At 56.2% G+C, this 14,689-nt stretch overlaps 1 protein-coding gene across 1 annotated transcript in view; it reads left to right on the top strand.

Annotated features, from left to right (window-relative positions):
* Positions 1 to 14,689, top strand: part of CRHR2 (corticotropin releasing hormone receptor 2) — a 30,237-nt gene that overhangs the window by 12,916 nt on the left and 2,632 nt on the right. Inside the window, exons 3-10 of the mRNA XM_042921455.1 lie at positions 1,014 to 1,099; positions 2,751 to 2,860; positions 3,220 to 3,337; positions 5,469 to 5,622; positions 6,139 to 6,199; positions 7,711 to 7,783; positions 13,922 to 14,007; positions 14,189 to 14,324. Coding sequence (XP_042777389.1) covers positions 1,014 to 1,099; positions 2,751 to 2,860; positions 3,220 to 3,337; positions 5,469 to 5,622; positions 6,139 to 6,199; positions 7,711 to 7,783; positions 13,922 to 14,007; positions 14,189 to 14,324 — 824 coding nt within the window. The remainder of the gene's footprint in view (positions 1 to 1,013; positions 1,100 to 2,750; positions 2,861 to 3,219; positions 3,338 to 5,468; positions 5,623 to 6,138; positions 6,200 to 7,710; positions 7,784 to 13,921; positions 14,008 to 14,188; positions 14,325 to 14,689) is intronic.

The following is a 14,689-nucleotide window of genomic DNA, read 5'->3' as shown; positions in this document are numbered from 1 at the left end:
CATATCACGTTCCAGTTTTAACAGGGAGACCGGTTGTCAGACACTGGGAGATCTCACATGGGGGGTGCTCTCCCAGGCAGTGGCAGCTCAAGTCTGGCAACACAGTCCTGTTTCCCCAAACGTGCCTCATTCCTGTGTACCCCTGCTCAGCAGCCTAGGGGTTAAGAACAGGCAACCCGAAGCTAGACCTTCTGGATTTGAAGCCTGGCTCTACCTCTTCTCATTTTTATATCCTTGACAAGTAGGTTAATCTCTTTGTGCCTCAGTTTCCTCCTCTGCAAAATGGGTTTATATTACTCATGGGGCTGCTGGGAGGACTGAATGGACAAGCGTACCCAAAGCGGTTAAAAGAGGTTCTGGTCTGTGGTAAACGCCTATGTGAATGGTAGCTGTTATTCATTCATTCATTCATTCACTCATTCATTTTAGAGAGAGAAGAGAGCACAGCGGGGAGAGGGGGAGAGAGAGAGAGACTTCCAAGCAGGCTCCACAGTGTCAGCGCAGAACCCAATGTGGGGCTCGATCTCACGAACCATGAGACCATAATCCTGAGCCAAAATCAAGAGTCAGACACGTGCCAGACTGAGCCACTCAGGTGCCCCAGAGTTACTAAACCAGAAATGCTGGTACTGGTGGGGAAGGTACAGATCTCATAAGTATAAAACGAGAGAAGAATGGAAATTATGTGGTGTGCTGAAAGCAACGAATCTTCAGCCACAACCCAGGGCTCACCGTCAGGTTCCGTTTCGAATACAATTGAAGAAAGTATACACAATGCTAGTCACAGATTGTGTCAGAAACGGGTTTTATCATGCCTTTTAGCTGCCATGTGTGGGCAGCCTTTTGCACAACCTTCACATAAATGACTTTCACGTGAACTTTTAGACGGGCGTTGTGTTTCCTGGCTTAGAGAGGCTGAGAAGTATGGCCCTCATCCTGTGGGCCCCAGGGAGCCAGGGAGTGTTCTTGAGGAGAGGAGGGACCTGCCCCTTGGTGGTTGGCATCTTTTGTAGGGAACGCCTACAGAGAGTGCTTGGAGAATGGGACGTGGGCTTCACGGATCAACTACTCACAGTGCGAGCCCATTTTGGATGACAAGGTGAGTGGCTCCCACCAGCCCCAACCCCGGTCCTTGTATAAGCATCAGGACTCAGGTTGAGCATAGGAGGATCCCAAGGGTGACAGAATCGGTCCTTGTGCAATCCAACCACACCTTTTTGCACTTGCTTCTCCTGCCCCCATGTCCTGTCCCCTGCTCAGTGACACTATAGTAGAGAAGGGGGACAGGGACCCCCACCTTTGGGAGAGCTCCGGCTAGCAGAAGACACAACCAAGATGGCACGTGACATAAGAAAGGAATGACGGTGTGATCAGTGTCCCAACATCTAATAGGCTGTGTGACTTCCTTCCTCCCCAGGCTTCAGTCTCCCCATCTGTCATTCTTTAAAAAAAATTTTTATTTAATGTTTGTTTATTTTTGAGAGAGAACAGGGGAGGGGCAGAGAGAGAGGGAGACACAGAATCCTAAGCAGGCTCCAGGCTCTGAGCTGTCAGCGCAGAGCCCATGCGGGGCTCGAACCCACGAACCGCGAGATCATGACCTGAGCCGAAGTCGGATGCTTAGCCAACTGAGCCTCCCAGGCGCCCCAACCCATCTGGCATTCTGATTCTGTGACTCCGCAGGGAGATAAGCACAGCCCCCAGAAGGGTGAGCCCCATGAGAAGCTGGTCCTGCTCAGACCTCACCAGCCCCCTTGCTCGGGAACCAGACCCCCTGCCGCTTACGGTGCCAGCTTCCTCTCCTTTGAAGCTACGCCTCCCTCCTGACCCAAAATGATATGGGCCCCCTTCTTCTCCCTCTTCCTTCACCCATTACAGCCCCCAGTGAGGCTGGAACTTGCCCCCCCAAAGAAGTTCCAAGTTCTGAGGAAAAACATTTATCTACCCTGAGAAAGTGATTCTACAAAATGCGAGCCAAAGGGGGTCTGCAGTGGGGCCACAGGAATGGCTAGTGGGACAGGTCATAAAGGAAAGAAGGAGGTTCCTGCCAGACCTCTGTCCTCCCCTCCCCACCTCACGGCCCCTCTGAGCAGCGGCAGACCGCAGTGGGCACGGGGTGGGGACAGCCTGCCCTGGCAGGAAGGAGTATTTTATCACTGCTTCTGTTTATAATTGCTGGCATATGGGGGTCAGTACAAGGAGACTGGCTTCTGTTTGGTTTTGATATTGTTCTTAACTTCTCTACAGACGTTGCACCCCCTCCTTGCTACATCCGGGACAGACTGATCCCAAGGCTTCCCCCAGACTTCCCAGGGCTTGCTGCTTCTGGGGCAGGAGGGCATTTTGGCCCACTGTACAGATGTCAAAACCGAGGCCCAGAGATAGAAATCAACTGACAGTCACTCAGCCAGCAAGGGTCTGAGCTGAGGTGAAACACAGGTGTGGCAACTCCCGAGTCCAGAGTTAAAGAGACCATAAAATCTAGGGAGCCACACCTCGGGCATATCTCAGAATGCCTTGTGTCCAAGCCTGCCCCCAGATTGCATGTCGGGAGGCCTGATTACAGCCATTTATACCAAAAGCCTCATGGCCAACAGGCGTGAGCCCTGGGAGCCAGGTGTGATGATGACACTTGAAGCCACTTCTGCCTCCAAGGTCAGGACACGCAGGGTGGCCATAGCTAGAGTGCCCAGCCAAACCTTCATGCGCCCCGTGCCTCCGTCTGCCTGTGTACGTGTCTGTCTGTCCAGCAAAGGAAGTACGACATACACTACCACGTCGCCCTCGTTGTCAACTACCTGGGCCACTGCGTCTCTGTGGCAGCCCTGGTGGCCGCTTTCCTGCTTTTCCTGGCTCTGCGGTGAGTCCATCCTTACCCACGGCCGCTTCTCCCTGCCCCTCCCCCCACAGCACCCCCTTCACCCCTCCCAGACATTCTCGCCTCCACTCTGAGGGCCCTGAAGCCAGTGGACAGGAGTGCGGGGAGGTGCCAGGCCACCAACCTGTGGCAGGCCTGCAGGATGCAAAAGGGGAACTGAGCGACCCAGCCATGGCCGCCACAGGCGGGAATGTGGCTCCTGGTGCAGACCTGCCTTCACCCCAGGTGGAGTCTCTACCTGGCCTTGGGAGGCGCCATTCCCACTGGTCCCTGACCCTAGGCAGAGCCCATCTCCGCCGACTCCCCGTCCCCGGCTGACCCCTGACCTGGGCCTCCCACAGGAGTATCCGCTGTCTGCGGAACGTGATTCACTGGAATCTCATCACCACCTTTATCCTGCGAAATATCATGTGGTTCCTGCTGCAGCTCATCGACCACGAAGTGCATGAGAGCAACGAGGTCACTGGGCTGAGGCTTGGGGCGGGGGGGGCGGGGGGGGGGGGGCTCTGGGCTCTGGCGGCATCCTCTGGGGCCCAGTCCTCAGGTGTAGGCCTGGCCTGAGCTCACCTCTGCCCCAGTCGTTATCCCTCCAGAGCTGGGGCCAGAGTCAGGGCTGGGTAGGGGTGGGGGCAGGGAGGCACTGCCAGGCCCGGGTCTTGGAAGCAGCACTAAACTCACGTGAGACTGGCTGATCCTGTCCCACTCCCCATCTTCTGAATTCAGGGCCTCCCAAAGACCCCTTAGAGAAGAAGAGGCTGGAAGTCGGCTCTGTTGAGCTTTATGTCGCTTAATTCCAATGAGACGCCTGTAGGGATTATTTTCCCCATTACACAGACATGGAAACTGAGGCTCAGGGAGTTTATGTGAGTCTTTTTTTTTTTTTTTTTAACGTTTATTTTTGAGACAGAGAGAGACAGAGCATGAACGGGGGAGGGTCAGAGAGAGAGGGAGACACAGAATCTGAAGCAGGCTCCAGGCTCTGAGCTGTCAGCACAGAGCCCGATGCGGGGCTCGAACTCACGGACCGTGAGATCATGACCTGAGCCGAAGTCGGCCGCTTAACCGACTGAGCCACCCAGGCGCCCCAGGTTATGTGAGTCTTTACTGATGCCTCTACATCTGAGCCAGCAGGATCTTGACCAGGCCACCCCATGTGTTTGCTATGTGCCCCTGGATTTGCATCAACTGCCGCTGTACTATGTATGTCCAGGCCACTGAGACTAATGAGGCCAAGCACAGAGTTCTGTGGCACCCCATCAGAGACTTCTCAATACATTTTCTTTGGACAGCGGGCCTGCGCCGACATGCGGCCTGGCTTGACCCTTAACTTGGCCCCACATTAAGCCCTGCCTCAGTGCTGAGTTAAACCCCATTTTGGGTATGCTGCAGCCCGATGTTAGTTTGAGCTCATAAACTGTCGCTTAACCTGGAGAAAAAGCAAGGCTGGGAGGAGGGGATCTTTAGCTTTCCCCCTCGGCAGGACTTTTTGAGAAGAGGAGACAGACAACCACATGGGGCCCAAGATCAGGGCTGGGACTATGGGGGAAAGCTGCAGAGGCAGAGACCAGAGCGGCACAGGACCATCTGACAGCCATCAGAGCCAGCCAGAGAGGGGATGCGCTGTCCACGGAGCGGGGGGAGGTGGGGGCAGAGAACTTGGGCTCTTCTGACCACCATTCCCTTATCTCAGCCTCGGCTCTGAGTATGCCTGGGGGACGAAGCCTGGGGAAAGATGGCCAGGGAGGGTCTGCTGAGTAGAGGTCTGGCCTGGAGGCCTGAGGCCTGGCCGTGGCTTGCTGTGGCCCCAGACAGGCTTTCTGTCTGTCTGCATGCCCACCTTCAGTCTGCAGGGTATCAGGAAAGTAGCCCTGCTCAAAGGGACAAGGACCAATCCCCTTCCCTCTGCCGGGAAGGCAGATGGCAACGTAACCTTCATTTCTTGGTGCCTGCCTTAGCCACTCTCATCTTCTTCAACTGCCCTGTAAGATGGCATTCTTACTTTCTCCATGTCCCACTGAGGCTCAGAGGGATGTGTCGACTCGCCCGGCGTTGGTGAGTCTCCCTCCGTAGCCAGCAGTAATCATACTAAGCCCAGAATCTTCCCAAACGGGAGATTCTACAGAACCCCTCCATAGCTACAGCTCCCCTTCATGAACCCCGTTCTGTTATTTACATAACAACTTTCTTTTCACTGACCCCCTCCTTTTCTCCTACATGCAATTTCATATTGAGTGGACACCAGTCTGACTTGCTGTGGATTGAAGGTGACTCTCAGAAAAATGACCACGAAAACACCACAGTGTTGTTCGGTTCTAGCCCCTGCCTGCAGAAAGCTCAGAGCCAGGCTCCCTCTTTCTCTGTTAAAAAGGGAGATTAGCAAGTGCTGGGGAGACGCCAAAGAAGGAACCAGGGCAGACCGGCGCCTTACCTGGTTCCAAAACCATGAGAGAGAAATGGCGGCGGCTGAAGCTTCCCAGAGCGAGATTTGAGGGTATTTAACACCGTGTCCACTAGACGACTCAGACGGGCGCCTGTGGCGCACTTGGGCCCCGGCCCCAGGCGGCCCCTGACCGCCACCTGCCCCGTGCAGGTCTGGTGCCGCTGCATTACCACCATCTTCAACTACTTCGTGGTGACCAACTTCTTCTGGATGTTCGTGGAGGGCTGCTACCTGCACACGGCCATTGTCATGACCTACTCCACCGAGCGCCTGCGCAAGTGGCTCTTCCTCTTCATCGGATGGTGTGAGGTTCCCGGGGAGGCCGCAGGGCCTGGTGGGGAGGGGGCACTGCTGACAAGGTCACCTCCCTTCATCTTGGGTCCAAGGACAGGTCCACAGCCCTGCCTGCTGTCCCCAGGACAGTCTGAGGATGCACACTCCCTTCCATTGCTGGTGAGGAAGGAGCAAATTGTCCCTCCAAAAGAACATTTTACAAGTAGTCCTCCTCTCTCTTCCTGGAAAGGCCAATCCAAGGACCTTTGTCTCTCGCCGGGAAAGAGAAGTTAGCCAGCATCACTTCTCTATCCAACAATCTCAGAAAACCGTGCCATCCCCTCATCTGTCTGACCTGTTTAGCAGGGGGATGCTGAGAGGGGGAAGGGTGTGGTCAGGGTCTAGGGCAGGCCCCTCCTGGGACCATGGATGGCCATGCACTTGGTGATTGGTTCCAGGCCCCTTGTGGTCCCCTCACCCTGTGTTCTACAGGAGGGTCCTTGTCCGTCTGTCTGTCTGCTGTAGCCTGTGTGTGTCCTTCTTTCAGGCATCCCCTGCCCCATCATCATCGCCTGGGCCATTGGCAAACTCTACTATGAAAATGAACAGTAAGTAGGACTGACCTGTCACAGGGGCCCGCGGGGTGTTAGAAAAGGTCAGCCAAGGGCTCCAGCCAAGCCATGGGGCAGGAAATGAAGTCCTTCCAGGACAGATTTATTTTCTCATTGTCTTAAAAATTGAAAAAAAAAAAAAAATCCCTGGCACCCAGGGGTACTCATGTGGTAGATGTCAAGTCAACTTTGTTGATCTGAGTTAGGAGTCATGGCTCCTTTAAGTGCCCTAACGCTTGACCCCCTTTGGTAAGGCCTTTGGCCTTTGGTAAGGCCTTCCCCTCGGAGTGGCAGGTCTGGCCAAGGGTATATATATACAGGAGGCTTTCAGCCTAGAGCACATCCAAGGCTGTGTCACTGAGCTTTTTTCACAGACCCCTGGACCAGGGCAGTGGATGCTTGTTTTATTCAGGCCTCCCAGTCTCTGCCGAGGGTACATTGTCCCATCTTGGGACCCTCCCTGCACCAGAGATGCTGATAATAGAAGCCACACCCAGATGATGGCAGTTCTGGCCACGTGTCAGCCAAGAAGTGGCTGGGAAGTTGGGTACCTCCAGCTGAAAATAGAGGGGACAGGGGAATGTCAGTCTCTGGATAAAAATCTCCAAGGGGTCTCCGAGGCGAGAGAAAGCAGATGGGATTTGGGAGCAGGGGCAGAGTTGGGTGGGCTCCGAGAGCTCAACATCGGGAAGAGCTCCTGAAGATAAAAACTACCCAAGAGTAGGAAGGCCGCCTTTGTAAAGTAGCGAGGTTCCCGTCCAAGGGGGTGTTGAAGCAAAGATCAGAAACCTCAGTGCTGGCAGGTACCGGGGCAGATTCCTGTCTAAGGCCGTGTGCACTGGGTGACCTCTAAGGTTTCCGAGGACACAGCCAGAATTGCCCAAAGTCCACGTGGACCTTCCGGAGGTGCAGCAGGAGTTGTTGACAGAGCCAGACTGTGTCCCGGGCCCACCCTTCCCCTGGACTCGAGCTTCTCCACCCGCCGGCATCCCCAGAGAATAACCAAGCCTCTGGGAGCAGTGGGCTCCTCTCACTGGGTGAATGAGGCTCAGCTCAGAGAAAGGCCAGAGTTCAGGCCCAGAGACCGCTCCCGCCTCTACATCTGTTGCTTTGTGCAGCCGAGTACCTGGCACATGGGGCGGCAGGTTCCAGGCGATGCAGAAACAGGTGGTACAGGGTGGTTGGGCCCTGGGCCAGCAAGGGGGGGACTGGCTGTCCCATCACTCACGAGCCTCCTGCATGGCCCGCCCTGGGCCCAGCAGTCTGGAATGAGGAGGGGAGGGAGGAGGAGGAGGAGACCCAGGTCTCCAGCTGGGGAGACCAGGCCCTCCATGGAAAGTAAAAGGCAGCCCCGGGGGTGAGCCAAGAAGGTCCCACGGTTTTGGGGAAGGCACAGCCCTAGAGACTGGGTCTCAGGAAGGGTCAAGCCGGAGAACCCTGGGCCCAGGTCTACTGTGGTGCCCAGACTACCGCTCAGCAGGCCACTCACAGCCACCCCGTCTTTGCAGGTGCTGGTTTGGCAAGGAGCCTGGTGACCTGGTGGACTATATCTACCAAGGCCCCATCATCCTCGTGCTCCTGGTAGGTCCTCAGTGGGGACTGGGATGGGGAGGGCACCAGGTGGACAGCAGAGGACCTACCCTGCAGGGATGCTGGGGAAGACATGGCCTGGAATGGCCCCTGCACACACTCCGTACTCGCCGGCCCATTCCTGGCAACCCCCTCCCGCTATCCCTTCTCCAGCTTCATGCCCTGGCGCAGCCCCGTCACCTCTGGCCCTTGGGTTCTCTCTCTGGGCAGAGAATGGTTCTGACCGGCAGATTTCTAGCGCCCCCCATATCTGACATCCCCTTGCCAGGTCCTGAGACAGCCAGGTGAGGGGGCAGCTGGTGGCAAGAGAAGGGGGTGTGGACTTCTGTTCAGCTCAGACCAACATCCTCCTCAGCCCCAGCGCCCCCCTCCGGGGCCCAGCCCACCGCCCCCAGCCTGGAGCAGTGGTACCAGAATGAAGCGTAATGAGCAATTGTTCCTTGTCCAGCTCCCCGCCCTTTGCCAAATGTATTCACATCTAAGGTATAATTGCGCCACGTCTTTAATCCATAACGAGCTTTAATTAAGGTAGAGTTTAAGTAGAGGCTGCGTTCTGCAAAAGCGAACCCACTATATATCACACATTTTAAAAAAGAGACATGCAAAAAAGCCCCATAAGAAATTGGCATTTACGTAAGACTTATTTCAGGCTTGGTAATTTCGGGCTCCTGTATGCACCAGCTTCCTTAAAGGGCCACCCGCTCCTTGTGGGATACAATCGCCATCCTCCTCTTGTACACAGCAGGTGCCTAACGGGGGTTCTTTGGTCTACCTTGGAGACAATGAGTGTTTATCTCTTTCATTTCCTGACTCTCCTCCTTTTTGTGACTTCTTCTGGGATTCATATGACCCCTGTCTTTGGAGTGTCCTTGATGTATATGCACTAGAGATGACTAGGGAGGTTTCTACCCACTGCCTGAAATTCCACCATCAGAAATTCCACCTCATTTCAAAGGCAGAAGTAGTGAGTGTCCTTGGAGTCCCAGCTGCAATGAGTCACTCATCCCTACCCCCAGTGTGAACGGAAACCCCTTGAGACCCATCCCCTCCCAGCCAGCTGCTGAGAGCCCATGGTGGAGGGAGAGGGCTTTTTGTGAATCTGGGATCCTGCCAAGAAAGGCTGGCCTGGGGGGCAGGAGGGGGGGATGGTCAGCAAGAGTGGGGAGGGACTCCCGGCTGCAAGGATGTTGGGCAGCAGTAAGGAAATAGAGAAGGGGAGAAAGGCACGGAGGGCTCCGTGCCAGCCCCCACTCCTCACCTGTTGTTCCACGCCTTTTTCTCTGCTTCTGCCCTCACCTCTCGGTCCAAGAGCCCTTTGCTTCTCCCTTTGGGCCTAGCACATAGCCATCCATCACACGTAAAAGGCTTCCAGGTTCCAGACTGAGCCTGTCCAGAAGCCCCGTCTTCATTACTTCCAAATCTCATATCGTCACTGCCTGGAAACGGGAATTATGATGCCCATTTTACAGATGAAGGAACTGAGATGAAACTGCCTGCTGAGCTGAGACTCGGGGCCGGTCACCCACCACCTGCCTGTCCTCTGCATTGGATACGTGCTCAGTGCTCTGCCCTCCCCCAATGGTTCACAGCTGCATTTCTGCTGCTGAAAGACATGAACGAGCTTATTTCTGGGTTCCGGGAAGTGAATTGGCTGGTTCAGTTTGTAGGAGGCTGTTGTCATGGGAAAGGCATGTGGCACTTCTTGGGTTCCGCTCTGGACCAGGCCCGAGGCTCAGTGCTCTCCATGAGTATTTTAACCTGTGCCAACCTTCTCAGACAGGCTCTGTGGTATCCCTTTTAGACCGGTGACGAAGCAGAAGCTAGGGAGGTTAATTAAGCAACTTGCCCAGGGCCACCTGAATGCCAGTTGAACAGCCAGAATTAGCACCATGTGACAAGATCGTGTGCCAGGCATTCAAGTGAGAGGTGGTCCAAGGAAGTACAGCGAGGGAGGAGGGAGTGGAAGACAAGGAAGGAAGGAAACCAACAAAGGGTGAGATGACGAGCTGGCTTCCATGGAGGCAACCACGCAGAAGAGTCTCAGAACTCCCCGTGGAAGGTTTGGAAGCTGGGTTACATATCTACACATTTCACGCCCCATCAGTGGAGGTTACTCTGTGGACAGGAGACCCCCATATTTCCAGGTCCCCTGCTTTGAGGCTGAACTAGTTCCCCCGCCCCAGAGGAAGCCTGAGGCCGAGAAACGTCCCCTGCAGCTGCTGGTGAACGCAGGTCCCCGGAACCCCGGAACCCCGCATGCCTACAGGGTGTGCCACATCGGGTCTGACTAAAGTCTCCTCGCTCGGTGCTCCCCCCAGCAATGTCCTAGCAGCCCCTGTTCCAAATAGAAATTCCAGGCCCCTCACCCACCACTGGGAATGCCTGGGGCAGGGGGCCAGATCTGCATTTGGACCAATGGCCCCAAGTACCTTTGATGCGCACACTCTAGTTGGAGACCCACAGCGTCCGGGGCCCTGCCAAGCAGGGACGTGTGTTGTCCGGTTCTTTACGGCCCAGCCAGGACCCCGCGCATCATAGGATTCAGGACGTAGCCCTTTAAGGCTTCACCTGCCTAGAAAATGCCAACAGGAGGAGAAAACAGAGGCATCCAGTGAGGACCAGGCCCCCAGGGGCCGTGAAACAGACTGGTCTCCACGTTTTGAGGGCACCCCCAATTCCATCTTGACAAGTTACCAGGCTCCACGGATGCACGGGGCTCAGGCAGGCTGGCCGTGTTTAACTGCCCAGGTGCATGTGCAGTACAGGAGGCTGAGAACTGTGGAGCGGTGAGAGGAGGAACCTCTCAGCACCCCCATTAAACCCACTGGATACCCGAACTGGAGGGAGCAGAGGACATCCCCAAGGCTGGGAACCGTGTCTGAAGGCAGGAGGCAGAAATGTCATCCCCTTTCCTTCTCCCTCCCTCCCTGCCTGCCACTGCAGGTGTGACAGTGAAGTTGGAGGAGGGTCTCCCATGAGCACCAGGAGTCAGCAAGCACCCTCCCCCTCGCAGGGGTGGAGAGTGTCCATGGGACTCATGCGCTGGAGGTTAAGAGCCAGTGAGCTGCATCTGTTCATCGTCTCTGCCTTGGTGGGAGGCGATATGCTCTGTGGCATCCTGGAACGAGCACTGGCGGCAGCCGCCTGGGATTTGCAGGGTGACCCCGAGGGAGCTCTTTGCTCGGAGCCTCAGTTTCTTACCTGTAACACGAGGATGCCAGTCCCTGCTTCATGGGGTCACCGTGAGGACCAGCGGCCCAGGACACAGGGGCACTGCCCAGCCCCTGGAGCCACAGGTTTGGATCCTGTGCTGACGGGCCATGCGGTGCTATCCTGAGCTCTGATCACCCCTCCCCGGCCATGTGCTGAGGGCCTTCACTCTAGTTCCTTCCGTCTGGCCCAGATTTCATTAACCCCTGCAGGAGCAGCAGCATGATGTGGGAGTGAGGAGAAGGATGCCGAGGCCAGCTGCCTCAGTTCGAATCCTGATACCAACGCCTTCTACGTCTGTGGCAGGGGCAAGTGATGTAGCCTATCTGAGCCTCAGTTTGTCCATCTGTAAAATAGGAATAACGATCACAGCTGCTGCTTGAGGAGTAGCTGTGTAGTGCTTAAAACAAAACCTGGAATGGTGTGAGTCCTGGGCCACGTTAGGGAACACCGAACCTCCCGTGTTGGTCCTGGTAGCAACCGTAATGTCCAGACCCCCAGCTTGGGCCTGACACCCACCACCTGCCAGAGCTCTGACCAGCCTGGGGCATTCTTCCTGTAGCGCCTCACGAGGACCTAACGTGCCAGTGGGAACCCAAGCTGCCGGCATCAGAGCTTCCGGAAACACGGGGCAGGAGGATGCGAGGCTGGACTTCTCTGGGGGAGTTTTTCCACAGGGTCTGGCCTTGCCCTCTCATCCTGCACCCTCTCCCCTCAACATTCCCAGAGCCTATGCCACACAGGCTGCCCTGGGAACATCCCAGGCCGGGAGGGCCCTGCAGCTGCTGTTGTAGAAGGAGGTAGATAGATTCCACTGTCTGGACTCACTGCAGTGGCCCCAGCCGGCCTATCTCCCCCACCCCAAGGCTTTCTCCCCTGGCCCTTTCTCTGCTTGGGACACAATCCCCCACCTTCCTTCAGTGCCATTTCTCTAGGCCTTTCTGACCCCTTAGGAAAGACGCATGCCCCCCCCTCCCTCCAGACCACAAGACTTCTGGGAGCAGGGGCCTGACACATAGCAAGTCAGTTAGATGAATGAATGAATGAAGAGACTAGGCTGGTCAAGGCTATGGGACAGTAAGCAGTGCTCACTGAAGAGCTGGGATTTGGGGCAGGGTTGGGAGTCCAGGAAGGGAAAGCTCTGTGTGGGCTGGATGGTGAGAGACTCCCTGGAGGAGGGGGAAGGTGCCTGTGAGAGGGTGAGGTGGAGAAGGTGTGGAGGGGGAGGCTGGGAACCACGCTCACAAGGGAAGAGTGACTTCCGGGCTGCACAGACCCAGGCTGTGATGCGGCAGGGGCAGCATCACTAACTGCCTGCCTCACGGAGTAGAGAGGATAAGGCCTTATCTCCCAGATCCTCCACGCTTGACCCTGTCCCTGCTTTTGCCTCAGCACATGGGACAGGACCCTGCAGGTGCTCTGCAACTCACTGACAGAATGGATGGGTGTGTGGGTGGATGGACGGGTGAGTAGATAAACTGATGAATGGATTGTTGAGTAGATACTTGGATGGATGATGGATGGATAATTGAATGAATTGGTAGCGGGTTGATAGATGATGGGTAAATGGATATAATGCAGGGAATGTGGCAGAAATGAGAATATATTGCCTCTACTCTCAGAGAAGTGAGAAAGAATCAGAAAAGGTCAAGTATTTTGTATCACTTGTACGAGAAAATTAGGATTGACCTATGTGTTATGGTGCTCTTGTGATCCAAGGAAATATACCAGAAACGCAGGGGCTAGAAATGAGACGAGCCTGAAGAAGAAGCAGAGCACAGTGGGCCGCTGGCTGCAGGCATCCCTCCCACCCCATACCCTGGCCATGCCGCCATGGGCACGAGAGCAGCAGGCTGTGGTTGATCATGTCTGCCGGTATAGCCCAACTCCCAGCCTGGTATATACCCAGAACCTAGGAGGGCTTAAGAAGTGACGGATTCTCAGGACAGAGACACGGGAGGAGTTTGTGTGTATGCGTGTGCACACATATGTACTCGTGTGTGTGCATCTGCATGAGCCAGCAGACACCCTGTGACTCAAGTGCACTTTCTCGGGAGAGATTCCCAAGAAAGGGAGTCTCACTTTCCTGTCTGCTCACACTTGGAGATGGATAGAGAGAAACACTGGCATTGCCCACGCCCCCAGATACACGCTCACACACGAACACACACTCTCTGAGGCAAACACACACAGGCACGGAGAACAGACCCACCGGAAGGTTCGACCCGCCCCAGATCAGTCGCACAGACGAGCTGACGCGGATGGACGGGACGCTTGCGGCCCACGGTGACCGTACACAGCGTGAGGATGACTCAGGAGGAGGCCCCACGGGCAGGTCCCAGGAAGAGGCTGCGTGCGTGGGCTCTGATGCTGAGGAAGAGGCTCAGGATGAAGATAAATGAGGTCCTTCCAGGAGCCTGGGAGTCAGCCCAGCAGATCGTTCATCTCCGTGGCCTCAGATGTGTCTGTGACGGTTCTAGAGTTTTCCTGGATGCAGGGGACGGATGGGGAGAGATTAGTCACTCCTGGCCAGGTCTGCTCCAAGGGTTGAAGGGCCTCAGGGGAACCCTCAATCGACAAGGCAGGAGCAGGGGCTTGGGGACTCTCTGAGGAGCTGCGGCTCAGGAGAAGCGGCCTTTGTGCCCTTGTTCACTGCTTTCTAAGGCTGCTTTTCCTCTTGGCTCTGGAGGTGGAGAAGCAGGCTCTGGAGCCCTCGGGTGACAAGGAATTGAGCAAAGTGCCTGCCGGTCCTGGTGCAGGAGAAACAGAGGCCTCCGGCCCCCAGGCAGGGGCTGGGGTGACCGGTAGGATGGATGTGTGCATGGGGCATGCGTCTCGGTGGGCTCCAGGCGTCAGTGGCTGCCTGTCGGTTCTTTCCCCACCTCATGCGCCTTCCTTTTTCCCTGCCTCCCCCTCCAGATCAACTTTGTATTTCTCTTCAACATCGTCAGGATCCTAATGACGAAATTGCGAGCATCCACCACATCGGAAACAATCCAGTACCGGTGAGCGTGGGCGCCTTAGCCCCCCGAGGGGAGCCTGCCTCCGGCCTGGCCCTCTTAGTCCTCCTGGTCCTCAGCCGGGGAGCTTGCTGAGGGGTCCCAGAAGAAACAGCACCCGAGTGGGGCCCTGCCTGCAGTGTCGTCTCAGACCAGTCCTGTCACCCTCTCACCCCCGCCCCCCCAGGAAGGCAGTGAAGGCCACCCTGGTTCTCCTGCCCCTCCTGGGCATCACCTACATGCTCTTCTTCATCAACCCTGGGGAGGACGACCTGTCGCAGATCGTGTTCGTCTACTTCAACTCCTTCCTGCAGTCATTCCAGGTGGGGCGTGTGACCTGATGGGGACTCCTTCCTGCCCTAGAATGCTCGGGCACCAGTGCCCTCACAGAGACTTCCGCCGGGACTGGTGTATACATGTGCACACTGCAATATGAATGCATGCACACACTGGTCCCGAGCCCCGGCCCCTGGCACCCCCACCCCAGGGTGGGCTCCCCTCCTGACTGGGTCTCAGTCACCCTAGCCTGCACCTACCGAAGGTCCGGCACCTGTTCTGAGGATTCGTGGCAGCCTGTCGCTTGCAGTGGACCCAGGACACCCGCGCCATGAGGGGTTGGCTCCCCGCAGCCCTTAGCCTCTGGGGTCCTCGGGGGCAGAGTGTTCCGGGCCAGCCCTGCCGCGTGGCT

This window comes from Panthera leo, chromosome A2 (genome assembly GCF_018350215.1).
Source record: "Panthera leo isolate Ple1 chromosome A2, P.leo_Ple1_pat1.1, whole genome shotgun sequence".
Classification (NCBI taxonomy): Eukaryota; Metazoa; Chordata; class Mammalia; order Carnivora; family Felidae; genus Panthera; species Panthera leo.
Note: the sequence above shows the minus strand (reverse complement) of the source record. Positions and strands in the feature narration are given on the sequence as shown.